Source organism: Centroberyx gerrardi, chromosome 5 (assembly GCF_048128805.1).
Source record: "Centroberyx gerrardi isolate f3 chromosome 5, fCenGer3.hap1.cur.20231027, whole genome shotgun sequence".
NCBI lineage: Eukaryota > Metazoa > Chordata > Actinopteri > Beryciformes > Berycidae > Centroberyx > Centroberyx gerrardi.
This window is the reverse complement of record NC_136001.1, coordinates 35,489,166-35,516,985: the sequence shown is the minus strand read 5'-3', so window position 1 is coordinate 35,516,985 and position 27,820 is coordinate 35,489,166. Positions and strand designations below refer to the sequence as shown.

At 42.1% G+C, this 27,820-nt stretch overlaps 3 protein-coding genes across 3 annotated transcripts in view; all 3 read left to right on the top strand.

Moving 5' to 3' along the window:
- Window positions 1–6,025, top strand: part of arhgef3 (Rho guanine nucleotide exchange factor (GEF) 3) — a 45,172-nt gene extending 39,147 nt beyond the window's left edge. Inside the window, 4 exon segments of the mRNA XM_078283625.1 lie at window positions 1,618–1,788; window positions 3,321–3,510; window positions 4,614–5,600; window positions 5,982–6,025. Of these exon segments, the coding sequence (XP_078139751.1) occupies window positions 1,618–1,788; window positions 3,321–3,510; window positions 4,614–5,600; window positions 5,982–6,025 (1,392 nt within the window).
- Window positions 6,026–11,087: 5,062 nt separating this feature from the next.
- Window positions 11,088–21,191, top strand: LOC139931513 (protein NLRC3-like). Its single transcript, XM_078283892.1, has 11 exons — window positions 11,088–11,217; window positions 11,912–12,014; window positions 12,120–12,233; window positions 12,454–12,567; window positions 15,269–15,347; window positions 15,527–15,755; window positions 15,957–17,760; window positions 17,881–18,054; window positions 18,913–19,086; window positions 20,147–20,193; window positions 20,418–21,191. Exons 2-11 carry the CDS (start codon window positions 11,926–11,928, stop codon window positions 20,945–20,947), a joined length of 3,354 nt encoding a protein of 1,117 aa, XP_078140018.1. The 5' UTR covers window positions 11,088–11,217; window positions 11,912–11,925; the 3' UTR covers window positions 20,948–21,191.
- Window positions 21,192–23,407: 2,216 nt separating this feature from the next.
- The window catches only part of LOC139931512 (protein TASOR-like), a 66,078-nt gene continuing 61,665 nt past the window's right edge, over window positions 23,408–27,820 (top strand). Inside the window, exons 1-2 of the mRNA XM_078283624.1 lie at window positions 23,408–23,787; window positions 26,307–26,452. Of these exons, the coding sequence (XP_078139750.1) occupies window positions 23,523–23,787; window positions 26,307–26,452 (411 nt within the window). The 5' untranslated portion in view covers window positions 23,408–23,522. The remainder of the gene's footprint in view (window positions 23,788–26,306; window positions 26,453–27,820) is intronic.

Below are 27,820 nucleotides of genomic sequence, written 5' to 3'. Positions count from 1 at the left end.
GTTACACTGCATGTCAGCCTTTCTGCACAATGTCACTGATCTGTGGTTAAGAGATTACATTACATTACATTCAATTAGATAAAACTAGATTAGACTAGACTATATTAGATTAGACTAGACTAGACTAGATTAGATTATTTTAGATTAGACTACACTAGATTAGATTAGATTAGATTAGATTAGATTAGATTATTTTAGATTATTTTAGATTAGACTAGACTAGATTAGATTAGACTAGACTAGACTAGACTGGATTAGATTATTTTAGATTAGACTACACTAGATTAGATTAGATTAAATTAAATTAGATTAGATTAGATTAGATTATTTTAGATTATTTTAGATTAGACTAGACTAGATTAGATTAAATTAGATTAGATTAGACTAGATTAAATTCAATTAGATTAAATTAGATTATTTTAGATTAGACTAGACTAGATTAGATTAGATTAGACTAGACTAGATTAGACTAGACTAGACTAGATTAGATTATTTTAGATTAGACTACACTAGATTAGATTAGATTAGATTAGATTGGATAATATTAGATTAGACTAGACTAGATTAGACTAGACTAGACTAGATTAGATTATTTTAGATTAGACTACACTAGATTAGATTAGATTAGACTAGATTAAATTAAATTAGATTAGATTAGATTATTTTACATTATTTTAGATTAGACTAGACTAGATTAGATTAAATTAGATTAGATTAGACTAGATTAAATTCGATTAGATTAAATTAGATTATTTTAGATTAGACTAGACTAGATTAGATTAGATTAGATAAAATTAGATTACATTACATCAGATTTGATTGGAGTAGATTAGGTAAAATTAGATCAGATTAGATCAGATCAGATTTAATTAGATTAGATTAGAGGAATTAGATTAGATAACATTAAATTGGATTGGATAAAATTAGGCCTTGTCCACACTAATCCGGGTAAATTTGAAAAAAAAAAACTGTTTTCGTGTCGTTTGCGTTCCCGTCCACACTAGCATTTCAAGGCCGTTTTCTAAAAGTTTCCCGTCCACACTGATACGCAAAAAAGATAGGAAAACGGTGAAATCTTGGGCATGCGCAAGCCTCCGACCCATGACCTTAATATTGTTACCACCATGGTTACCGCTGTTTACAGAAGTGTTGTCATGGCTGCAGTAGCAGAGTGCCACCAAGATGTCAAAATCACGACAAAAGATGGACAAAAGCGAGCCACACTTCTTTGTCTGGACAGACGACGAACTGCTTATGAAAATAACGAACGACTACAAGACGCCAAAGCCACGGAGAATACAGACTGTTTGACTACTGCCTGAGATCACATGGCAATCCCACGTCAGCGTTTTTGAAAAGCTCCATCTTCCCCGTCCACACTACAGCACAAAACCGACGTTTTCAAATGTATCCACTCTGGAGAGCATTTTCAGAAAGCTCCGTTTTCGGTGGTCCAAAACGCCGTCTTAGTGTGGATGGAAGGCCCAAACTGAGAAATGAAGATGTGTTTTCAAATTTACCCAGATTAGTGTGGACAAGGTCTTAGATGAGATTAGACTGATTAAACGAGATAAGATTAGACTGGATTTGATTAGGTTGTCTCTCTCTCCTCCACAGATGCTGATGGTCCAGAGTGTGGTAGCAGACATCAACAGACGGACGGGGGAGTCGGAGTGTCAGTACTATAAGGACCGTCTGTTGTACACGGAGGACGGACGGAGGGACGGACTCATCGACCGCTCCAGGACGCTCAGCTGCCACGGAGAGCTGAAGAACAACAGAGGAGCCGTCAGTGGATTTCTACGCTTTCTTTGTTTTTACTCGTCTTCAGTTTCTGTGCTTCCCACACTTTTTCTACTCTTCCACGCCTTTTCTACACTTTTTACTCTTTCTACTTTTTGTTTTTCTGCTCTTTCTATGCTTTCCTCTGAGATAATTAAAAATAAGATAAGATCAGATAAGATAAATTATGACAGTATTTTTATGAGGTAATACAAGATAAGATATGTTACGATAAGGTAAGGTAAAATAAGATATGTTAAGACTTGCACTGCTCCTCCTGATCTACTGGACTTTTTTAATTTATTGATACTGAGTATAAAAGTACTTAAAGCTGCACTAAGCGATTTTCCGACCACTAGAGGGTGACAGAAACCGCAACACATTTGTAAATAAACCACAGCAAAGCTGCTGGACTACTGAGGCTCCAAAGGACAAACCTAGCGAAGGTCCATGCATAAGGGCTATTAGCTAAGCTAAACGTTTCCTATGGAGAAGTGTCACCGGTAACCAGTCTCGCTTTGCCAGATTTTTCTCCTGCTGAAGGTTACATGTCCCATAATGACAAGTGAAGAGGCAGGTAGCAAGTTTACTAGTTTAACAAGTTTACTTGCTCGTTTCATCGATTCCGCCGTTACGATAATTTTTTTCAGGAATGGGAGGGGGAGAGCGCCGCTTTTAAACAGCAAGGGAGGAGACAAGTTAGTTTAAAGAAAAGCTGCTGAACGGAGGGGGAGGAGCTTCGTTCAGGAGCAGAATTTGACAACAAGCTTTAGAAAAGAGGAGAAAACAGCAACACAGCTGCTGCTGTGTGGATGTTGGTTTATATCATTACATCTCAATGGAGTCTCCACATAACACACATTAGTTACAGGATTAATTATAAGGTCTGATATCACTTATTGCAAAAATAAATAAATAATAATTATAAAATAATAATTATAATAAAAATAAAAATTTCATAAAGGATACAAATAAAAATATAGTAAAATACAAAAAATATAGATAGTTGGATTAGATGGATGTATTTCTGTGGTGAAAACAGGTTGGTAGCATCACTAACATTTTTCGTCAATTCCCTGCTAATAGTCGTCACTGCTTTCAGTTCAGAATGCTGCCGATGCTAACAAAATGTTTCTGGGCTTCCTGAGGGACGAGTGGAGAAACTTTTTTCCAACATTATGACAAATACAGAATCAGTATCATCTTTCAAATCACTCCTCAAAACGTACTTTTCTGAACAGGCTTTTTGCATAATGTTTTATTTGTTATTAGTTTATGAGCTGTGTATCTTTTATTCCTAGCAGACTCTTTATCTTAAAATTGTTTTCAGGTGTGTAATTGCTTTTTGTGTGTTCATGTTATGCTATTTCTTCTATCTTTTATCCTCCTTTTAAAGATTCTGTAAAGCACTTTGTACATTTTTTTTTTTAGAAGTGTTATTATTATTATTATTATTAAGTGACTGGTGAGGAAAATGGCAGACTGACTCTCTCTCCCTCTCTCTCTCTCTCTCTCTCTCTCTCTCTCTCTCTCTGCAGAAGCTCCATGTGTTTCTGTTCCAGGACGTCCTGGTGATCACCAGGTCCATTTCGCTCAACGACCAGCCAATCAGCTACCAGCTCTGCCGTCAGCCAATCCCCATCCGGCAGCTGGACCTGGAGGACCTATCAGATGGAGAGATGAGAGTGGGCGGGTCCATAAGAGGAGCCTTCAGCAACAACGAGAGGAGTCAGTACTTTACAAATATCAGAGATGCTACAAATACAAAATTAATTTACATCGTTGTCCCCACGGTGAAAAGGGGGGGCTATGGATCTGTTTCTGTCCGTTCATTGGTTCGTTCATTTGTCCATCAAACTGATTCCATTCTGACAAAACTTGAGGGAACAATGCATCTCACTACTGCGTTCTGGCATTTTCAAAATTACACTGATTGTCCTCAGGGGGGCGCTGGTCAAAATTAAAACTATGTAATAACCAGTCGTATCTCCTTCTGTCTCTCTGTCTCCTGCTGTCTCTCTGTCTCCTCCTCTGTCTCCTCCTGCTGTCTCTCTCTCTCCTCCTCTGTCTCCTCCTCTGTCTCCTCCTGCTGTCTCTCTCTCTCCTCCTCTGTCTCCTCCTGCTGTCTCTCTGTCTCCTCCTCTGTCTCCTCCTGCTGTCTCTCTGTCTCCTCCTCTGTCTCCTCCTGCTCTCTCCCTGTCTCCTCCTCTGTCTCCTCCTGCTGTCTCTATATCTCCTCCTCTGTCTCCTCCTGCTGTCTCTCTGTCTCCTCCTCTGTCTCCTCCTCTGTCTCCTCCTCTGTCTCCTCCTCTGTCTCCTCCTGCTGTCTCTCTGTCTCCTCTGTCTCCTCCTGCTGTCTCTCTGTCTCCTCTGTCTCCTCCTGCTGTCTCTCTGTCTCCTCCTCTGTCTCCTCCTGCTGTCTCTCTGTCTCCTCCTCTGTCTCCTCCTGCTCTCTCCCTGTCTCCTCCTCTGTCTCCTCCTGCTGTCTCTCTCTCTCCTCCTCTGTCTCCTCCTGCTGTCTCTCTCTCTCCTCCTCTGTCTCCTCCTGCTCTCTCCCTGTCTCCTCCTCTGTCTCCTCCTGCTGTCTCTCTCTCTCCTCCTCTGTCTCCTCCTGCTGTCTCTCTCTCTCCTCCTCTGTCTCCTCCTGCTGTCTCTCTCTCTCCTCCTCTGTCTCCTCCTGCTCTCTCTCTGTCTCCTCCTCTGTCTCCTCCTGCTGTCTCTCTGTCTCCTCCTCTGTCTCCTCCTCTGTCTCCTCCTGCTCTCTCCCTGTCTCCTCCTCTGTCTCCTCCTGCTGTCTCTATATCTCCTTCTCTGTCTCCTCCTCCTCACAGCGAAGAACTTCTTCCGGGTCTCGTACCGTAGTGGAGGTCAGCTGCAGAGCCACTGCTTCCAGGCCAGCGATGCCTTCAACAAACAGCAGTGGATCAACTGCATCAGGCAGGCCAAGGAGGCTGCAGCGCTGACCGGAGACCAGCCACCACAGACAGGTCTGGGTGGTGAGACGGGTCTGGGTGGTGAGACAGGGCCAGGTGGAGAGACAGGGCTGGGTGGTGAGACGGGGCTGGGTGGAGAGACGGGGCTGGGTGGTGAGAAGGGGCTGGGTGGTGAGACAGGGCCAGGTGGAGAGACAGGGCCGGGTGGAGAGACAGGGCTGGGTGGTGAGACGGGGCCGGGTGGAGAGACGGCGCTGGGTGGTGAGACGGGGCCGGGTGGTGAGACAGGGCTGGGTGGTGAGACGGGGCTGGGTGGAGAGACAAGGCTGGGTGGTGAGACGGGGCTGGGTGGTGAGACGGGGCTGGGTGGTGAGACGGGGCTGAGTGGTGAGACGGGGCCGGGTGGTGAGACGGGGCCGGGTGGTGAGACGGGGCCGGGTGGTGAGACAGGGCCGGGTGGTGAGACGGGGCCGGGTGGTGAGACGGGGCCGGGTGGTGAGACGGGGCCGGGTGGTGAGACGGGGCCGGGTGGTGAGACGGGGCTGGGTGGTGAGACGGGGCCGGGTGGTGAGACAGGGCTGGGTGGTGAGACGGGGCTGGGTGGAGAGACAAGGCTGGGTGGTGAGACGGGGCTGGGTGGTGAGACGGGGCTGGGTGGTGAGACGGGGCTGGGTGGTGAGACGGGGCTGGGTGGTGAGACGGGGCTGGGTGGTGAGACAAGCATGGGTGGGGAGATGGAGACGGGGCTGAGTGGGGAGACAGGTCTCGGTGTGGGTAAAGAGACAGGGATGGGTGGGGAGATGGAGACGGGTCAGGCTTTGGGTGGTGAGACAGGTCTGGGAATTTGTGGAGAGATCGGGCTCGGTAGCGAGACAGGGATGGGTGGTGAGACAGGGCTTGGTTTGGGTGGTGAGACAGAGGTAGAACTGTCTGTGCAGATGAGAGCAGGGACAGAGTGTAGGCTGAAGCCGGGTGGAGGAGGAGGAGGAAGAGGAGGTGCTGATGAGGTTCCCACCCCCCTCCTCTCTTCCCCCGCTCCCTGTGAGGAGGAGGAGGGGGAGGAGGAGGAGAGAGGCGGTGAGGACGAAGAGGTCAGCATGGACACCAGCGACCTCGCCCCGCTCCGGGGGGAGGTGCTGAGCCTCAGGTGCTGACCCCTCGGACCAATCTAAAGAGATTTAGACACTGACGGACTTGAACTGCAGCCAGTCACAAGGGGAGTAGGGATCAGTTTCCCTGTTGTCCTCCACCTTCCTCTTGGTGTAGGAAACAGTCAGGAAGAGACAAAGAACAACGTCATGGTCAACTGAACTTGTCACTGTGCTCTAGAATGCTGTAACTATGGTAACCACTGTGTTCTAGAACACTGTACCTAGGGTAACCACTGTTCTAGAAGTCTGGTCTCATGTAACTATAGTAATAGCTGTATTCTAGAGCACTGGTACCAGATAACTCTGGTAACCACTGTACTCTAGATCGCTGGTATCTTGTAACCATGGTAACCGCTGTGTTCTATGATGTTGGCTCCCTGTAACTATGGTAACTATTGTGTTCTAGAGTGCTGGTGCCATGTAACTGTGGTAACCACAAGGTTCTTGAAGTCTGGTCCCAAATAACTACGTAACCACTATGTTCTAGAACACTGGTCACATGTGACTACTGTAACCACTGTGATCACTGGTATCATGTAACCATGGTAACCACTCTGTTCCGGAATTCTTGACTAACAAACTCAGGCTTCCAGATGGAAAGATCTGTGCAGACCGGGGATCAGTTTCCCTGCTGTCCTCCATCTTCCTCTTGGTGTAGGAAACAGTCAGGAGCGTCACTGTCTGTCCTGGATGTGGATTACGGCACAAAGGAGAGACTTTTCAGGACACTAGCGACCCCTCACTCAACTGTGATGTCATCAGGTCTAGTGAGTTTTGTGGGTTCCTGAGTTGTTACAATTACATTTTCAGATACACTGGGAGCCCATTGACTCAGTAAGGACTCACAAAATAGCTACAGGGTGTTTCGGCTGTCACATGTTACTGTGGTTACCACTGTGTTCTAGAGTGGCTTTCCCATGTTACTATGGTAACCACAGGGTTCTAGAATGCTGGACTAACTCTTATGAAAGTAAGAATGGCATAGGAACACACACACAAGACTTTCCTTTAGCACTTTTAAAGAACATTATAAAAAATTGAAACTGACAAAAAGTTGCATCTAGAGGCGCAACTTCATCCTAAAAGTCATCCAGCTGGTAGGTGTCAGTCACACCAGCTGAGCCTCCTCTCAGAGTTTCTCTCTCCAGGTCTCAAACCCTCGAGTCCTTTACCTGACAGCCTGGATGGAATAGGCTAAATCAAAAACTAGCTCCTGAAGAAGCTGGAGAAGAGTATTTCTTCCAGATGAGGGTGTTAACCCGAGCTTGTTAACTCTGTTCCACCTGCATGGAGGATCAGAACTTGTAGAAGGCAGACCAGCCAACGACATCATCACTGTTTGGAAGTTGAGCGACCGCGGGACCGTCGCTGGAACGACGATGTGTGCGTCTGTTTGGGAAACTCATTTTTTCCCCTCCTTCACAGAGAACTGAGAGGTCAGAGGTCAGCCCCAGCATTAGCAGGATTCAGTGCCTTGCTTAAGGACACTACAACAACGACACTGCCAGTCAGTGGGGGTTGAACCTGGGACTTTCTGGGTACAAGGCGGTCTCTCTAACCACTAGGACACCCTGTTGTCTAAAATGAGTGGATGAACTGGGACCAACCGAATGGCTGGCACTCAACATCAAGGAGACAAAACGAAGAGAGAATCCTTGAATTTGAACTGGTAAAAGTTCAAGTGAGAATTTCTGTTTTTTGTTTCTTTTTTTTTTTCACTCTTATCTTTATTTATGTCATCATTTATGTATCGACACTATTATCATGTATGTGAAGTTCTGTGGACCGGCTAACACGGGTCACCAGGCTGAATTTGGGGACCCACTGGAAACAGGTCTGTAACCGGGGATCTAGTGGAAGGTAAAGCCGACTAAACACAGTTTGCCTAACTTTTTATTTGTGGAATAGAGTTTACCACCTTTCTGACGTAAATCTTTATGATATAAATTCATTCGTAGTATGAATAGTATCAAACCGATGTAGCTTATATGAAGATAGAGTCTTTAAGGAAAAAAGTGTCTTCATAAACTTACCTTTTATTTATGTAACAATAAATAATCCTAACAGTTGCAAAACCAAATACTCCCTGCAGATACCGCATGGCCTTTCAATAAAAAATAAAATAAAAAAAAACATCTGCAATTGCAGTATGGCGCCCCTGTTGAGACAATGTCACCACACTACTGGCTTTGTTTACATTGTGATTTATTGGATTGAAGATATTTTTTTCAATCTGAAATGTATTGGCTGAGGTTTTGATCCAAGGCTGAGAGGAGTCTGAGTTGGATGTAGAGGCTGGAAAAGGCTGGTTTGTATTTGTAATGTCTGCAAACACTGGAGTAAAACAGAGCTGTACATTCAGTTATGATGGGTTATGAAAGTTACAAACAACTTATTTTCTATAAGTCAAGTTAATCACAAGCATTTCTGGATATACTCAACATGCGGATGGTCAAATGAATGACAGATTGCATCTTTGACTAATTCTCTTTCACTATGAAAATGCCAGAGACTGCAAGTCCCATAAAGTATCAAGTATCATAATTTTACCAACGTAGTCTGCTGAAGGCACTCTTAACAAATAGATCACATGCTTTTTTATCTGATTTTTCAGTTTCTGACAATCCATCCTCTCAATTTTACTGCAATATAGAACTGAAACGTGTCACGTTGCAAGTGTTACTAAAAAGCTGCTGCAAAATAAAGTGTTTTCAGTCACGACAATCAGAACAAAGTTAGCTAACTCCTGGAGGAGGTGCCTATTGTGTGTGTATGTGCTGTATGTATGTAAAGAATGTATATTAAATCTATCTGTATATGAATGTAGGAACACAGCCAAGCATGTCTGTTTGTTACATGTGATTACACAATATGGAAATCTATTAAAATATATAAAAAATACGGATTATGATGTTGAGACAATCGGTGTGATAATATTATGTTGGTGATGATGAAGATGATGGTGATGATGAGACAAAGACTGCCATCATTAGACAGTTTCCATATGATGTATAAGCTTAAAACAGCAGGTTGTTGCACATATTCCATTCTTATTCCATTCTGTGTCTTGGATCAGAGTTATTAGATGCAGGTGAAAACATTGCCTCCTTGGCGGAACTAATGATACTCTATGAACTCTCTGGGAGCAAACAAGTCTGTTGATCAGACAAGATCAGGGGATCGGGGGGCCCCTAGTGGGCCGGGGCCCCGGAGTGGTCAAACCCCAAAATTGTCATGTTGGTCAAACATCATGTAGACTTCAGATCAGACTAAACAAACAGAAGCAGCATAAAACGTGGAGATATCAGCTCTCCTGTAGCTCCACTTTAGAGAGCGAGCACGAGGAGGAGAAACTAAGATGTGTTGGGATTGAAAAAGTGTCAAAACCTCAGAGGAGGCGATACTGAAACAAGGACACAGAGTCAGAGATGAGAAGCAGATCCACAGTTCAGCAGCTGCAGAGCGGAGGAGAGTGAAGGATCCTGGTTCAGTGAGTCTCTGGAGACACTGACATGTCTCCTAACGGCCACTAGGGGGCGGATAGACTAACTGAGAGAGTGAATGAATCCTAACGGCCACTAGGGGGCAGATAGACTAACTGAGAGAGTGAATGAATCCTAACGGCCACTAGGGGGCGGATAGACTAACTGAGAGAGTGAATGAATCCTAACGGCCACTAGGGGGCGGATAGACTAACCGAGAGAGTGAATGTCTCCTAACGGCCACTTGGAGTATAAACCGTGAGGGAATTAAGTAATCAATAAATTAATGAATAAATGAGTCAATGAATTAATGAAAAGGCCTATGTGAGTGAGTTACTTCCTTACTAACTGGAGCTTAGCAGAGTAAAAATTTACCCACAATGCTATGCAACATGGGCGACAGTAATTTTTATGTCACATAGTGCCATTCACAATGACTGAGAATAAGCGAGTGAGACACAATAAATGATAAATGATAAAGTATTTCTATTTAAAACCCATTATTGTAACTTATGTTACTTATATTGTTATTACCGGCCTATAGTCAACCTATTTTGCAGTAGTCATGTTTTGCTATTTACCATCTGCACAGGCTTGATATTATTTTGTGTAATGAATCCTATCCACATTTCTAAACTCAGGTCTCGATGTGTTTTTTTCTACCAGTGTGACTGATATTTCCTAAACCACTCTGACACCTCTCTCTCTCTCTCTCTCTCTCTCTCTCTTGCTCTCTCTCTCTCTCTCTCTCTCTCTCTCTCTCTCTCTCTCTCTCTCTCTCTCTCTCTCTCCCTCTCTATCTGTCTCTCTCGCTCTCTCTCGTAATTTCACTCTAATTTATCGTCGTGCCGCAAATTATTTTCTCCACCAACAGGTATTGTAATCAGCAGTTTACATGAAAGTTTATCTTTTATCTGACTGTTACCGCCTACCGTTAGGAGGCATTTGGACAGTTTCTGAAAAACGCATCAATGTAAAACAGTTTGAGTGTGTTAAGTTAGTGATTCATGTGGTGAATGCAGTTGTGATTAGGATCGACCACTAAAAATCACAGAAGAACCAATCTTAAAATAAGTTAAAATAAGGTTTCTCAGACAAGTTCAACATGACATTTCATCAACAATATTGTGGAAATTATCTTTCCATGTATTATATTTACTTATTTAACCAGGCTGGTTTCACTGAGATGACTTCCTGCTTCAAGGGAGATCTGGCCAAGGAAACTACAACACAAACATGAAAGTTGCAACCAACAACAGAAAACAGTGCAAACGTTAAAATACAATAAATGTCACGTAAAATAAAGTGCAAAGTAAAACAGTGTAGTTTAAAAAAAAAAATACAGTAAAATCTCTTGCTATAATCAAAATGGAAGAGTTGAACCTCCTGCCACGTGCTCCACCTCAGCAAGAAACTTTTCTGATATCGCAGCTGTCATTTTGTGTGACGTCAGACAGATTTTAGATCGACACTCTCATTCTCGCTCTGTCTTTGAATTTTAAAGCGATTTAAATTTCACCTCCTCCATCATTACATCTGTGTGTGCTGGTCTGCTGTTTAGTTGACTGTAGATGATGTGGTTAATGTCTCCATCTAGTGGACACACAGTAGAACTACATCACCTGATCTGTGATTTCTCTGCCTCAGACCTGGTTTCTGGCCTCAGGTTAGACCGGTTTGGTGTCAGACTGATGTTCCTAGACTTTGATAGTGAAGTTATGAGGAAGTGACAGCAGCCTCAGATCAAATGAACACAGACACCCAGAACTGACGAAGGAGAATAAGCAGCGTTTTCTCTGTCAGTGTTTCCTCTACAGATGAAGGCAGAACGTCTCTGGATGTGAATTCACCAGGCAAACATCTTCCAAGGTAACATTATAAATGTTTGGTGAATACACTAGCTGACACTGTATGATATGACTGTATAGTCGACTTTTGCAAGACAAGGTGCTGATGAGCTTTCTGTTTTGTGACTTTTAGTGGAAGCCTGATAAACTCTAGTTAGGTTTCATTACATTGGTGAAATATGCAGGAAGTGTCAGAACTAGTGTGAAAGCTCAGATACATGTTGTGTTTCTGTTGATACACTGTGTACAAAACACTACAACCTCCACAAAGCTGAGGTTCACTCCCTTTCACACAGAAAACGTTTGCACCTTTAAAACCTCAATTGTCTCCAGGGCTAATTTGGCTAATTTGTTGGAAAGAGCAGCTGTTCCTAGTATTTTGTACATTCATACATTCAACTGACGGTTCGATACACAATACTGGGTTCACTGTTTGATATTATTTTGAGCAAAATCTGAATGAAGACAATTACAACTGAACAAATCAGTTTTTATTTCTGAGGGAAAACAAAAACAAAAGTACAAACCATAAACAGGGTGACTAGATGTCTGTAAAATTAAAGAGTAAAATATAGTATTACTAACCCTCAGTGCACTGTATATTTGGTATTTAACTGTCAGAAATATCCCAACAGCAGAAGTGATATATCCTGTAATGAAACCTTGTTGTAATGAATCAGTCCAGCTAACAGCATGTTGGGTGTGTTTGTGTAAAGGTGTTCGCTCTACTATGAGTCAGTCTGAGGAGAGAGAGGAGGGGCTCCCTCCCTCTAAAACCACTCTGTCTGGGGAACATGACAGCCGGACCAAAGCTAAGAGGTAAGATGAGGATCTCTAACTGTCCGTCTCCATCTCAGAGCTCAGCAGTGAAATCATTACAGCATCATTATTCAGAGTAAAAGCTCTGTCTCTGTTGTGTTGAAGCCCAGTCCAGCAGGAGAGACCAGACTCCCCTGAACCCAGCTGTGTGTCCATGAAGAGTGACCGGTCTATGTATCTCCCTATTGATTTTAAAAGAAAACATTCTTCTGAAACACAGTAAGTCAACATAATGTTAATATATAATGTTAACATTAACAAAGCATTTTAAAGAACAAATTCCCTCTAGAGAGGAGTAAGATGTTAACAATAATATGTAACATTACTCTGTTTTTTTTTTCTATCTGGTTCTTGAATTTGAACTGTTGACCTTCTGGTCAAAATCCTGCTTTTCTTGAGGTTCAAACTGCCCTTCTTTTGTCAATCCTGTTTCTATCAGGATCCAGCAGGAGAGACCAGACTCCCCTGAACCCAGCTGTGTGTCCATGAAGAGTGACCGGTCTATTAGTCGCTTTATTGAGTTCAAAGATGGACAGCACTCTGCTGAGCAAAGGTAAGAATGTAAAACACTTGAGTTTGTTATTATCCGACTCTCCTGAGAAGAGGAAGTCATGAGATATAGAATTGGTCCGGCCCTTCATACTCTGTTGATTTAGTTTCTTTTTTCAAAACATCACATCCAATAATCAGGGCTGGCTTTCCTGATAAAGATGCAAAAAACATATTTCACTCACTACTTCAAGAAATTTTCATGCACGATTCACAAAGGACATCATGACAAACATTTTCTAAAACTACTTGAAGATCAACTTCAAGAATCGTAAGGAATCATCAATTTTCTGAGCTGAAAGCATAACAAGTCGACTGAAGAAACCTTCATTTTAAAACAGATATAGTTTATAACCTCCAACAGTTCACTTTTATCTTCTCACCTGTAGATTCTGAATGTTTATACTTCTATATATTATTTGTAATGCTGCCATTTCAGTAGCGCTGTGACTGACAGGCTGCCTTGTGGATGCAGGCTGGTGTGTGATATCGACCCAGCTGAACATTATAGTTTCACCTGTACTGAATACTAACTACTTTGCAGGCTCATAAACTACAGTTTGTGTTGTTGGCCAGTTGCCTGGGATTTGCTTAGAACAGTGAAAAATAGCTGACTGCATAAGGTATTGGAAATTTTGTAGACTAAAGAATACGCTAGAATTTGGTCTAGCCTAATAATAAATACATAGGTGAAAGAGGGGTAGTATTATTTATTTATTTATTTATTTATTTGGTAACACTTTACAATAAGGGTCACTAAGTTAAGGGTTAGTTAATGCTTAATTAACAGTTAACTAATGTGTAATTTACTAATGGTGCTCATGTTAACTAAGGTATTAATTTATACATTATTTAATAGTTTATAAAGATGACTATTAAATAATGTATAAATTAATACCTTAGTTAACATGAACACCATTAGTAAATGATTACCAGACACATTAGTTAACTGTTAATTAAGGGTTAGTTACAGTTTTTTACGATCGCTAGCAAGCGTTTTTCAATACTTATAATACTTTTTCTAAACTCTTCACACACCAACTCACCTACAACACACAGTTGGCAAAACAGTTAATTTTATGCTCAAAATCACATATTGTAAACTAAACACCAACACTAATTTTCAAAATGCAAGAATACTTTGTCAAAATACACTAACTCTACCAAAACACTGCAAACATGTCTCAAAATCAAATAATTCTTTCAAAACTTGTTTTCTTCCAACAGGAACATTTAGTCAATCACAGCACAATGACATACAAAATACTAACAGCAGATGGTATTACAGAACATGCATTACTTTACATGTGTCAGTTCTACCCTTATACAATAGACAGTATATTGATAATCAGTTGTTTTTCGCACTGCAGTTACTTTTGAAGTCACTCTACATTTTTCTTTTGTTGAGTGTAGTAAATGTTTTGCAAACATTCTATATCAGAAGTGAATGACTCATCTTTACTTTATAGAATGTACAGTATATGAAAAAGGAATAAGTTACAGAATTGCTGCAGTAAAGGCTTTATTATGCTATAGGAAATTACTGCAAGAGATCAACAAAAATCTGCAATATAGCTGCTGGTTACAGTGGTGTAAAAATAAAATATACAAACAGAAATAGGCACAGAAGAAAAAAAAAGAAAAATACACAGTCCTTTTCTAATCTACCCGGTCTTCTGCATTTGGCCACATGTTCTCGTCCACATCACTCCTTATATTTTCTCTGGCTATGCACCATGGGAAGTATCTTTTGGCGTGCCTTATCCACCCCTGGCAGTGTTCAGCTGTGATTGGTCTATTTGCATAACTTCAATCAGCTGTTTCTCACTAGCAATAAAAATGTACATGTTTCAATGTACAATGTGAACTGCTGTTCACTTCAACTTTAGCCTATAAGTTAGGTTTAGAACATGAGGTTATCTGTTCTGACATACAGTGTGAAAGCATTTGTAAATTTGGCAGTAAAAATCCATAGTTTTGGTCTTGGTTGAGCTTGTGTGTGAAAGAAATTCAAGAGTTTTTAAAATGTGTTCAGTGAATGCATTTTGTGTCAAAGGAACAAGAAATGTGTTAACGGTATGGCCCGCAACAGACCGATGTTGTGCTAACTGTGTTAAGAGTTATGAAAATGTGACTACAGAACTGATAAAAGGTTGCTAGCAATCGTAAAAAACTATAATGCTTATTAAGCATTAACTAACCCTTAACTTAGTGACCCTTATTGTAAAGTGTTACCATTTATTTTGACAGGAAGGTTTGGGGCAAAAAGAAAAGCCTCTAATGGTTTTGATGTTGTGGAGCGCAGAGTTTAGGTTGGACAGTCTGTCTGCTGTAGGATCTCACCTTCACCGCTCCTGCAAAGACACACTTGAAATCTCACAACCAGTGCCAGGTTGTCGTGAATGAACGACACATTTCATGTACTGCTTGAGTTGTGAGTATTTTTGGGAAAGCCTCGTGAAATGAACAAATGTCTTGAAGAATGAATTCAAGATACACTTAGAGCTGCGAAATGCTTTGGGAAAGACTCTTCAGAGAAACATTTACAGTGGAGTTCACCTTGTGTTGCTGCCAGGATTCATCATGAAAGAACACAACACCTTTAACAACCTGTGTGTGTGTGTGTGTGTGTGTGTGTGCATGCGCACGCACGTGTGTGTGTGTGTGTGTATTTAGAGACCTAATACTTAATGTTTTCTCCACAGAGTTCACCACCAAAGGAAAGAGGTTTCCAATGGTCAGTCTGCCCAGGAGCATCAAACAGACCTGGACTCCATATTTATGGTGTGTAAATGTACAACAACACATTTTACTTCAGCTACAAAGAAAATGCAAAACAAACATTCTAGTCATTATAGTCTCCATGCTGCACTCTGTAGACCAGTGTGCTTTCAAACCCTGCAAGATGGATTTGATGTTGTGTTCCACGAGTTTAATATGAAACTTGAATTGTTCTGTTCCAGCTTCTTGAGGAGAGCATTGTCACTTTTGTGAAGAACGAGCTGAAAAGGATCCAGAGGGTTCTGAGTCCAGATTACCCAGAATGCTTAGAGAGTCAGAGGGAGGATGAGGAGGTGGTGGATGGTGAGGAGGAAGAGCAGAGGAGGAGCAGCAGAGAGGATTTTCTGGAGATCACGCTGACCTTCCTGAGGAGAATGAAGCAGGAGGAGCTGGCTGACTCTCTGCAGAGCAGTAAGAGGCTTTTAACAGGTTTAACATGATGGAAAGGGGAGATGGTGGGGAAATTTGGCTGTAAATATGCTGTATACATCTGCATCAGATCTATACAATTCTTGTGGGCTGCACACAGTCAGAACATGTTTGTCCACTACTGAATAGATATCATGGAGTTTAAAAATATATACATCCACACTTTGTTGTTTGTTCTTTCAGGAACTCTTGCTGCAGCGTGCCAACGTGAATTCAAATCTAACCTGATGGAGAAGTTTCAGTGTTTGTTTGAGGGGATTGCTAAAGCAGGAAACCCAACACTTCTGAATCAGATCTACACAGAGCTTCACATCACAGAGGGAGGGAGTGGAGAGGTCAATGATGAACATGAGGTCAGACAGATTGAAGCAGCATCCAGGAAACCAGCAAGACCAGAAACACCAATCAAATGTGAAGACATCTTTAAACCCTTACCTGGAAGAGATAAACCAACCAGAACATTGATGACAAAGGGAGTGGCTGGCATCGGGAAAACAGTCTTAACACAGAAGTTCACTCTGGACTGGGCTGAAGACAAAGCCAACCAGGATGTACAGTTCACATTTCCGTTCACTTTCCGAGAGCTGAATCTGCTGAAAGGGAAAAAGTACAGCTTGGTGGAACTTCTTCATCACTTCTTTACTGAGACCAAAGAAGCAGGAATCTGCAGGTTTGACAAGTTCCAGGTTGTGTTCATCTTTGACGGTCTGGATGAGTGTCGACTTCCTCTAGACTTCCAGAACAACGAGATCCTGACTGATGTTACAGAGTCGACCTCAGTGGACGTGCTGCTGACAAACCTCATCAAGGGGAAACTGCTTCCCTCTGCTCGCCTCTGGATAACCACACGACCTGCAGCGGCCAATCAGATCCCTCCTGAGTGCGTTGACATGGTGACAGAGGTGAGAGGCTTCACTGACCCACAGAAGGAGGAGTACTTCAGGAAGAGATTCAGGAATACGAAGCTGGCCAGCAGAATCATCTTCCACATCAAGACTTCACGAAGCCTCCACATCATGTGCCACATCCCAGTCTTCTGCTGGATCTCTGCTACAGTTCTGGACCATGTGTTGAAAACCAGTGAGAGAGGAGACCTGCCCAAGACCCTGACTGAGATGTACATCCACTTCCTGGTGGTTCAGTCCAAACAAGGAAATGTCAAGTATCATGGGAGAGCTGAGACAGATCCACTCTGGACTACAGAGAGCAGGAAGATGATTCTCTCTCTGGGAAAACTGGCTTTTGAGCAGCTGGAGAAAGGCAACCTGATCTTCTATGAAGCCGACCTGACAGAGTGTGGCATTGATATCAGAGCAGCCTCAGTGTACTCAGGAGTGTTCACACAGATCTTTAAAGAGGAGCGTGGGCTGTACCAGGACAAGGTGTTCTGCTTTGTCCATCTGAGCCTTCAGGAGTTTCTGGCTGCTCTTTATGTCTTTCTGTCACTCATCGACTCTGGTGTCAATCAACTGTCAGAACCACAATCAACATCCTGGTGGCCTGTGATGTTAAGAGCCGAATCTAAACCAACAGACATCTACCAGAGTGCTGTGGACAAGGCCTTACAGAGTCCAAATGGACACCTGGACTTGTTCCTTCGCTTCCTCCTGGGCCTTTCACTGAAAGCCAATCAGACTCTCCTACGAGGCCTGCTGACACAGACAGGAAGTAGCTCACAGACCAATCAGGAAACAGTCCAGTACATCCAGGAGAAGATCAGGGAGAATCCCTCTCCAGAGAGAAGCATCAATCTGTTCCACTGTCTGAATGAGCTGAATGACCGTTCTCTAGTGGAGGAGATCCAACAGTACCTGAGATCAGGAAGTCTCTCCACAGACAGACTCTCCCCTGCTCAGTGGTCGGCTCTGGTCTTCATCTTACTGTCATCAGAAGAAGAGCTGGACGTGTTTGACCTGAAGAAATACTCTGCTTCAGAGGAGGCTCTTCTGAGGCTGCTGCCAGTGGTCAAAGCCTCCAATAAATCTGTGTAGGTCCAAAGACCTACACAAAACTGGATTCAATATATTAAGTCTAAAATGTATATTGAAGCGAAAAAAGTAAATATTTTCAAAGTTGTTGTTTGTCTTCATCACTAATTCTCCTTCAGGCTGAGTGGCTGTCAGCTGTCAGAGAGAAGCTGTGAAGCTCTGGCCTCAGTTCTCAGCTCCCAGTCCTCTAGTCTGAGAGAGCTGGACCTGAGTAACAACGACCTGCAGGATTCAGGACTGAAGCTGCTCTCTGCTGGACTGGAGAGTCCTCACTGTAGACTGGAGACTCTCAGGTCAGATCCATTTACAGTTTCTCTCGATTCATTTGACACGTTTCTCCAAACTAAGGTCTGTGCTCTCCATACAGTCTCTCAGGTCCGGGTTCTTCAGTCTGTTCAACAGATGGTTTAAATCCTGCTTTACATGCAGGTTAATGTCAGTAAATAAACACCTGACCTGTGGAGGATTTTGTCTGCTGACATGATTTTTAAACCAGTTGTGATGCCAACATTTAGCTCTACTTTGTAACCCTGTGAATTACTTTCCATGAAGATATTTTACTATTTCTTCACCTTGCTGCCTCAGTTGCTGAAATCTAAAATAGCAGAAAGGACTTCTCAACTGTTAGCATTTGATTTTTGTTAAAATTTGACTTTGACATTGTCACAACTAATTTCAGAGCCGTATCCTAAAAAATATCTAACATGCAGCTTGTTTTGTGTGTGTGTGTGTGTGTGTGTGTGTGTGTGTGTGTGTGTGTGTGTCACAGCTAGGCTACAAGTGCAAACTTTTAGTTTTCATATTTGGCAGCCTGGGTCATGTGCACAAGCTAGTTGTGAGGGGCCTTCAGATGGCCGGTCTCCCTAAAAGAAGGGCCAAGCAGTTAGCGAGGTATTGTTCAGTATCTGCTATCATTGGTAGCCGCTCAATATGGAGAAGGCGTTGCTTTTTATACCCTTGAAGTGGATTCTGTCTGTTATCCCTCGACCTGCCACTGTTTTCATCCTGTGTGTCTGCAACAATGTGGCTGCCAATCAGGCACTTATGTAACTGACTGACTCAATATCTGATTGCATTAATAGTGTTTATGTCCTTTGTATGCTTGTATTTATGTGGACATAAATAAATATTTTAAATGTGTGTGTGTGCAGGCTGTCAGGCTGTCTGCTCACAGAGGAAGGCTGTGCTTCTCTGGCCTCAGCTCTGAGCTCCAACCCCTCCCATCTGAGAGAGCTGGACCTGAGCTACAATCATCCAGGAGCCTCAGGAGTGAAGCTGCTCTCTGCTGGACTGGAGGATCCACACCGGAGACCGGACTCTCTCAGGTATGGAGAGGCGACGTCTGCTAGAAGGCTGAGAGTCACACACACTGAGAAGATGAGGAATGTTGATTAATGTGTCATGGTGGATATGAGTGACGTCTTATGGAAAATCACTCATACAGACGGTTATGAAGATTATTAGTTTCCATTATCTTTTTTTATACAATCTGTTTTTATTTCAGTGTGACAATGTTTACATTCCGCTCATCAGTACAGTTCACTGACAGAATTCAGAGACAAATCTCTGTTCGAACCGTTTGGACACAAAAAGAAAAAAACATAAGGATAACAATATAACTCTCTAAATCACTTAATAACTATTCAACACTCCCTTCATCTACCAGACCCAGACAAGACAAAACAAATAAAACAAACAAAATCACTACTAATACAACATCAACTTCCTGTGTTTATAATCAACGTGCTTTCTGATTCAGCATTCTTTCTAATGTCTTTTGATCCTTTACATCTTCCTTTATTTAAAATGTTGTCAACTCTGTAGGATGTGGATCGTATGGATCCTGCTCTCCTGGAGAGAGTCAGTCTAAACTCTGGAGAGGATGAACTGTGGAGCTTTTCGCTCATGTTTATTCACAAGAGATGAACAATAGCAGGAGGAGAAGTGAAATCAGGATGGTTTGAACTAGAAATAAAAAACAGAGGAAACGATTAGAATTAAGACATGAGACAATACCTAAACTGTTTCTAATGTTTTTTTGTTTCTAAAATTCTAATGAGTAAATTGAAATCTTACTTTTTAAGTACCTAAAACATAATTTTGACAATATATGACAGTTGAAAATAAATCAATTTACAAGGTAAAACATCCCAAAGAAATAATATAATATATCTGTTAGTTCATTAATTTATTTGGTTATCTTGTATTAAATCTGACATTATACTTATATCTTTATTTACCCAATTTGTCCAGTTAAGATTTGCATCTTGTATCTTTATCCATTGGTTATTCCAAAGGTTTGTTTCCATAGGAACTGTTTCTATGACAATGTTCTTCATTTTATACCAAGATCTTACAGTGTTATTGTAACCCCCCACCCCCCAGTGTGGACCATGATGCAGTGCGGTGGTTGAAACCAGGTCTGAGGAAGTGTAAGTGTGTATTTAGTTTGATCCATGAAAACAAAGCAGCACACATTCAATTTCTATTTAAATAGAAACTCGTGTATGTGACATCTATTCATTCAAGTCCTAAATGTGTCATCATGAAACTGGAGAAATGAACAGTCAATCTGTTAATAAATCAACAAATAATAAACACAACAGGTGTATTAGATGATAATCTGCTGCTGTATTGAGTCTTGTTCTCTCATCAGATGCCTGTGAACTCACTCTGGACCCAAACACAGCACACAGAAACCTCTTCCTGTCTGAAGACAACAGAAAGGTGACAGTGATAGAGCAGCCATATCCTGATCACCCAGAGAGATTTGACTGCTGGGAACAGCTGCTGTGTAGAAATGGTCTGACTGGTCGCTGTTACTGGGAGGTCGAGTGGGAAGGAAAGGTTTATATAGGAGTGACTTACAGAGGAATCAGAAGGAGAGGAGAGGGTGAAGACTGCTGGCTTGGAGGGAATGAAAAGTCCTGGAGTCTGTACTGCTCTGGTTATAGTTACTCTGTCTGGCACAATAACAGAAGAACAGCCATATCTTTCCTCTCCTCCTCCTCCTCTAACAGAGTAGCAGTGTATCTGGACTGGTCTGCTGGCTCTCTGTCCTTCTACAGAGTTTCCTCTGACACACTGATCCACATCCACACCTTCCACTCCACATTCACTGAACCACTCTACCCTGGGTTTAGGTTCTGGTCTGGGCTTGGTTCCTCAGTGTCTCTTGTCAGATAGAGGAGGGAGAGAGAAACACTCACACTGCTGACTAAAGACAGCTGCTGAGATGATAGTTCACTCTGGACTGGACCACACACACACACACACACACACACACACACACACACACACAGAGCCCATTGCTTTTTCAGCAAGCACACATTTTCTTCAGAAAATATGCCTAATCTACTTACTATTATTATTGTTAGCCTATTATTATTAGCCGCAGGATAATGAGGAGGTATATATTAATGTGTGTGTGTGTGTGCGTGTGAATGTATGTATGAATGTGTATGTATGTGTGTGTATCTGTGTGAAAAAAGTGAGACTCGTTTATTATATATTGGCAGAATCTTCTTTTTCAAAGGCCTTTCTCCCACTTTTTTTCGCCTATTGAAAATTATTGGTAAACGTATTAGTTTCTTGGTTTCCTCTGACCGGATTTTGGTGTTCCACTTGTTCAGACTGAAAGGTTTAATAAACAAAGAAAGAGATTCACTTCAAAACAATTCAGCAGCATGACGAGTTTTTTATATATTGTCAGAATCTGCTTTGTCGGCGTTCCTTTATGTGCTAGAAGTGATTTTCAGACTGTTCCTCCATACAATGGCAGTGAATGGAGAGAGAAAAAAACACAATTCTCCAGTCTTCTCTACCTCCATTTAGTAGTTATTTTTCTTCTTGGTGGATAACCGGCCAATCGTAGATGAGGTGACGTCACCTCCAGATATCTCCAGCAGCTACAATGGAGTTTGATATCAGAAAATGTTTCAGAGATCGAAAACGTCGTCAGGTTTTGGTGTGCAGGATGTTCAGCAGACCAGATGGTTCGGGACTGTCTGCTTTGTTTACTGCATGATGGACCATCTTTGTATTTTTGTGTATTTTTAACTGATATTTCCTTGTGTCATTTGTACCGTTTGTGTATTCTGATGTTTTCTTGTGTCTGAGGTGAGACCAGAGACACAGTCCGGCCCTGGCTGCACAATAAAGTTGAATTATATTGTATTCTTTTTTTTTTTTTTTTTTTTCCATCATACACACAACATACAGTATATAACCATATGTTCACAATACATGACAGTAAAGACAAGTACAAAGCAAAGTACATGACAATAAAGACAGACAAAAATAAATAAATAAAACAAACACACAAGTTTTTCCATGTGTCTTCCTCTAACCTTCTAGTGAACATACTTTCATACAAAGTTGTTTTAACCAATAAATCCATCCATTCTGTAAAAGTGGTGCTTTAGTACTTTTCCAATTTTACGTTTACCAATCTGAGTGTTGTTATGATGCCCAAAACCAATAGTATTATACTGTATTTTGAGTGAACATTACAGACTGATGATAGAACAGTAGAAGAGGATCTAAAGGTAAAGAGGAGCAAACCCACAGGAACTGACTGATACAGAGGAGAGCTGACACTGGAATAAACCTGACGTCGATGTGTAGCAGTCAGTCCTGACTTGGCCCTGACCCTCCTGACTCTAGGTGGCGCTATTATTCCTCATAGCCAATACATCCATGAGCTGGCCCCGTCCGCGCCCCGTAGCCAAAGATCATCTATTTAAACTTCAGACTTCGACAGCGGCTGTAAAAGTGGGCGCTAACCGCACTTTCCTCCTAAAACACAGCATTGCCGTTACCATAGCGACCAATCTGGTACAGACAAAAAAAAGAAACTATCAATAAATGTAACTTTTAGATTTTGATTATTTTGGGTGTAATTTGGTCAAAATAAACATTATCTGTTTTATATTACAACTTCTCCATTAAGGTCATTAGCTTGTGTGGCGGTAATACACCTTTCACTTGGATGTCAACCGCCTCAATTTCTTCTTTATTTTAAGGGGAAGAAGAAGAAGAAGACGCGGAAGAAGAAAGAGAAGAAGAAGAAGGCCATTAGCTTGAGAGCTGGTAGAGAGCAGACGCTGGTCCGGAAACAGTGTCAGAGTGAGAGCTCTTTCTGTCAGTCTTTTCTCACATGTAGTTGCGTTAATGGAAAAGTTAGCAAGGTGCGGCCGTCTGTTCTGGATTGTCCGTTAAAATGGACTGATGTTTATTTAGACCAAATTATTGCTAATACTCATAGTTAAACTGTACGTTTTTGTGATGAGTAGTCTTGTTTCAGGACTGTGCCATCGGTCGTTATGGTAACGGCAGCTGTCGTGTTACAGCCAAGAGGCGGTGCTATCGAATGTGATTCAGATCAGATCGAAGGACTGGAGTTAACTATGCAATTTTATAAATATACATTTTTTTTTTTTTTTTAATGAAATTAACCGTTACTTACATTTACCCAAAATACAGGCGCACACACTGAGATACAACTAACTGTGAAACAGTTCCCCTCCCTTAAGCAGACTAGAAGGCGGGCCGTTTTGTCTACGAGTGATTTATCTGTTAAAACAGAGACGATCTTTGCTCCCAGGCAGCATGGCGTTGTGCGTGTGCTTGTTCGATTCGTTCGATTCCCTGCGCTACGGGACCAGAGGGTAACGGCGGTGTCAGCGCAGGGCTCGAGCCGGAAGACGGTGACAGAGTAACGGTTGGAAAGAGAGACTTCGGTTCGACTGAGAATCCGACGATGGACGGCGACAGCCTGGCCCGGAGAGAAGCAGCCCGGCCGAGGCAGGCGTCTGCTGCGGAGGTCGGTGCTACTGCTAGCCAGCAAGATGGCGAGCTAACCGAGCTACAGCCTGCCAGAGAATCTCAAGCTGGTCTGGACAGACCGAGGGCTCCTGGCGGGGGGACGGAGAGGAGAAACCCGGCTACTGCTCTGGTTCACCAGAGACATATGCCGATGGAGCCGCTAAAGTTCCATATACCGAGGAAAACCAAGGAGAAGAGAGGTGGGCTGTTCGACCTGTTGTTATTTTTAAAAACCAAATTTAATTACGTTAGATTAAACTAAATTGTGTAATGTCTTAATTTCATTTTCATTTATTTATGCAATTACTTTAGGTATTTGTAAACGTATTAATTCATTGTATTGTTGTTGTTGTTGTTGTTGTTAACCGTCGCTCCGTCCCTGTACACATTAACTGACAAGCGTCCATTATCGGACGGCTAAACATCCATTATCGGACACATTGTTGTTTTGTTTAAGTGTAGTTACCAGTCCGCAGTATTTAAACAAAACAGCTTTTCCAATGCATACGCGATTTTTAACTGTACACATATATACCAGAATACAAATTCCAGTTGATCCGCTCAATGTAGCTAGCGCTGGACAAGCATTTCGAGATTGCAGCTAACGCTAGCTAAGCTAGCTAAGTCAGAGAGGAAGTTAGCTAGCCAAGATCGCTAGCTAACAATTATTTTGTGTCTTGTTGTTCGTAACCTAAGCTATTCGATCTACTTGAGTTTCTGTCTGAGTCTAGAGCTTGTCATCATTTAGACATACATGTAGCTGTTGCCTCTTTAGCTAGCTAGTTTGTTTACCATCACTTGGTGTGTGTGAGAGTGTGTGTATGAGAGTGAGTGTGTGTGTAAGGTCATGACACACCGCCACCCCCGTTCAACCTCCTGTCCTTTCCTGATCAGTATTGAGCTAAAATGTGGTGCTAAATCCAGAAAGGGGGCTAGTGTCTCTCCTCTCCTGTCAGTAAGGAGTGTAGTGTGGAGTCAGTAGGTGAGTCTGTGTGTGTGTGCTGGGCAGTGCAGTGTGATGGACATCCAGCAGCGACCCGCTGCACATCTGTCATACAGCGGCTGTGTTCACTGTTGGGAAGATGATCCTGCTCTTTTCATTTGGTACTAGAGATGCAATGAGGGATGTAACGATACATTCAGCTAACGGTTTGTTTCAATGCACACTATCAGGTTCACGGTTTGATAATATCACGAGAAAAGAGTTATGCAAGTATCAGCACACACAAAACCACAAAGGCATGGTCCATCATCAAAATAAGCGAAGTACTAAAGGCACAAAATAAAATCTTGACAAATCAAGGCATAAACGTCAACCGTGGAGGAACTGCAGGAAAACAAACAAATGCAAACCCTAGACAGGGTGACTGCAGGTTTCTATTTGTTTAAATTTAAAACTTTTCAAATCCTTTTCTCATGACGGTTCAAATAAAATTTGAGACCAATTTCATCCCCAAGGAAGCCTGAAGAGTTAAGAAAACAAAACAAAGAAAAAAACAGTGACGTATACATCTGCACAAAGAAATTTCTCACTAGATAAGTAGAGCAAAGAGAAATGGCTCCATATTTAAGGCCTTCGGTCTGATGAAACCACTTCAAAGTCGATCATCGACCTTTGACCCAAGCTGCTCTGGAGCCAGGTACCTTCTCAGGGTTTAATGGGACATGTGTGTATTATACTGTGTGCACTTTATCTGGATGTGCGTGTTACCTGAGGATAGATGACAACAAAGCACAAGCTGTGAAGCTGTATTATTATTGTACAGTATGCATTTTATTTTAGTTGGTGATTCCACTTCTCCATGTGATATAATAGTGTGTCAGTGTTTCCCGTATAATGTTAATAAGGTACCAGCACCCCACCAAACTATCCGCGAGCCCGTCAACTTTAAAAAATTATTCCCGTAATCCAGGAGGGAGTTTAGTCTGCTATAGTCCGGGTGGCGAGTGAGCTTTTCTGAATGTGTAATAAAAACTATTTAAGGTATTTTCAATAGGAGAAGCTGGTAACTTTTGTTCTGTAGAGTGTGTGTGTGAGACAATTCCACCTTAAGACTGCGAATGTGGTTTGTTTTGTGTGTGTGTGTGTGTGTGTGTGTGTGTGCAGGTTGCTTCACCAGCTAACCAACCAACTCAACTAGATTGCAATGTGAGAAGGAAAACAAATTCAGATATCTCACTCTGACAAACGGAGTGCGTCCAACCTGTTTTGGATCATTATCAGTGTTTGTGATGTGTGAATCCACATGGCCAGCAGTGTCTTTAGAAAACAGTCCTGCACTAAACTGACTCCTGAGCGTTTCGTCTGAATAGTTCACTGGGTTTCAGTGAAGAAGAACTTACAGAGATTAAAACGTCATTCAATGATATATCCAACTGAGAGAAGATGGTTTGAATGAGATAATTAATTACTCTGCAACTATCGTATCTCCCGTCTGTGTGCTGAAGACGCAGAAATAAAACGGGTAATGTTCTCGTGATTGACGAGAGATTTCAGCGTTAACCCATTTGATCAATGGACAGTTGAGTCATAGGTGCTGAAAAAAGCTCCAATTCCGTCTTGAGGGTGAAACTAAATGAACCAAATACAAATATGCAACAAAGTCACCTTTTCTGCTGTGATTCTGACCAAAGAAAACAGACTGTAGGCGTGATCGCACCCTAAAACCTTAGTGAGTCCAAGCAGTGTGAGGACATGCTGACCTTTCTGTCTGTCCAGCTCTGTTCCAGTACGTGTCCCCTGAGTCCAGGGAGCATGAAGACATGATGACCATCCTGTCCTCCAGCTACAGAGACACTGGCTCTGCTGGCTGCTTCACCTACTGCAAGCCACGCCTGGTGCACAGTGAACTGCTGGAGAAAGAGGTGAGACGGGCGGGTGGAGGGAGTATTCGACCCCTTTGACTTTTCCCACATTTTGTTTTGTTACATCCCAAAGTCAAAATGGATTATATTAGTAATTTTTGTCATTGATGTATTGTATACTCATCAATCCATAATGTCAAAATGGATTTCTTTATGTACATTTTTTGTATAAACTAATTAAAATGAAAAGCCGAAATGTTTTGAGGCATCAAGTATTCAACCCCTTTGCAGTGACAGTTCAGACTGAGTTAAAGGACAGTTCCGGTTATTTTCAACCTGTGCCTCGTTTTCCTAGTTTTTGCCATCATGATTGATTGTAAAAGTGTTTAATCGCTTTTTGGGTTCAGCTGTTGGAGATTGCTTTGACCTTTGCAGTGTGTCTTGGAGAGCTGACCTCACTCCTGCCCACACCTAACCGCTCTTGTCCCGCGACGTCATATTGTAACGTTCCAGCCAATGAGAAACGACCGTTATATTGAGTCATAAATGACAGTGATTTCATTCATCTTGTTGGGATCTTTCAGTATTTCTTTTAGTCCGTTGTAATTAGGGATGGGACAATATATTGAAATCGCAATACAAAAATGTGTCAATCCGTATGTTGTGTCAGGAACATGAATGGTGATATCAGCTCCATGTTATTCTGCTGTCAGGAACATGAATGGTGATATCAGCTCCATGTTATTCTGCTGTCAGGAACATGAATGGTGATATCAGCTCCATGTTATTCTGCTGTCAGGAACATGAATGGTGATATCAGCTCCATGTTATTCTGCTGTCAGGAACATGAATGGTGATATCAGCTCCATGTTATTCTGCTGTAGTAATCACTAATGAGACTCTTGACCATCACAGTTTCACAAGCTCTCCATCCAAATTATATTATTGTCACTTTGTAATGACATGGGCAATTCAATACAACCAGGATATGATGTAATAAATAAAAGTTCAGTGACAACAAAGTCTGACTGAGCAGAATTCTGTTTATTTCTGAGACACAAATCTTTCTAGTGATGCCATTGGCTGCTAGAATGTAAACAACAAGCCCCGCAACGTCACACTGATGAGAAGAAATGCTGGAATATTTTAACTTTGTTCTGTTTTGGTGAGCTTTTTAAAACTTAAAGTAACACTCCGCTCCTGCTTCATTGACGTTGCATTGAAAACCCAACTGTTAGCTCACCACCACTTTGATAGTAACAGTTTTATGTTTTATCTAGTGCTGAAACGATTAGTCAATCGATTAATCGATTAGTTCATCGACAGAAGATTAATCGGTTATAATTTTGATAATCAATTAATCGTTTTGGTCAGGCGTCGACCAGGACGGCCGCTTGTTGCAGTTGCTCTCGCTCTTTTCACACTTTT

Bases quoted from the DNA above. Each gene is read 5' to 3' on its own strand.
- LOC139931513 (XM_078283892.1), top strand. From the start codon at position 11,926: ATGAGTCAGTCTGAGGAGAGAGAGGAGGGGCTCCCTCCCTCTAAAACC. The intron at 12,568-15,268 runs GTAAGAATGTAA...TTTTCTCCACAG, and splicing joins CAGCACTCTGCTGAGCAAAG to AGTTCACCACCAAAGGAAAG. The intron at 20,194-20,417 runs GTAAGTGTGTAT...TTCTCTCATCAG, and splicing joins GAAACCAGGTCTGAGGAAGT to ATGCCTGTGAACTCACTCTG.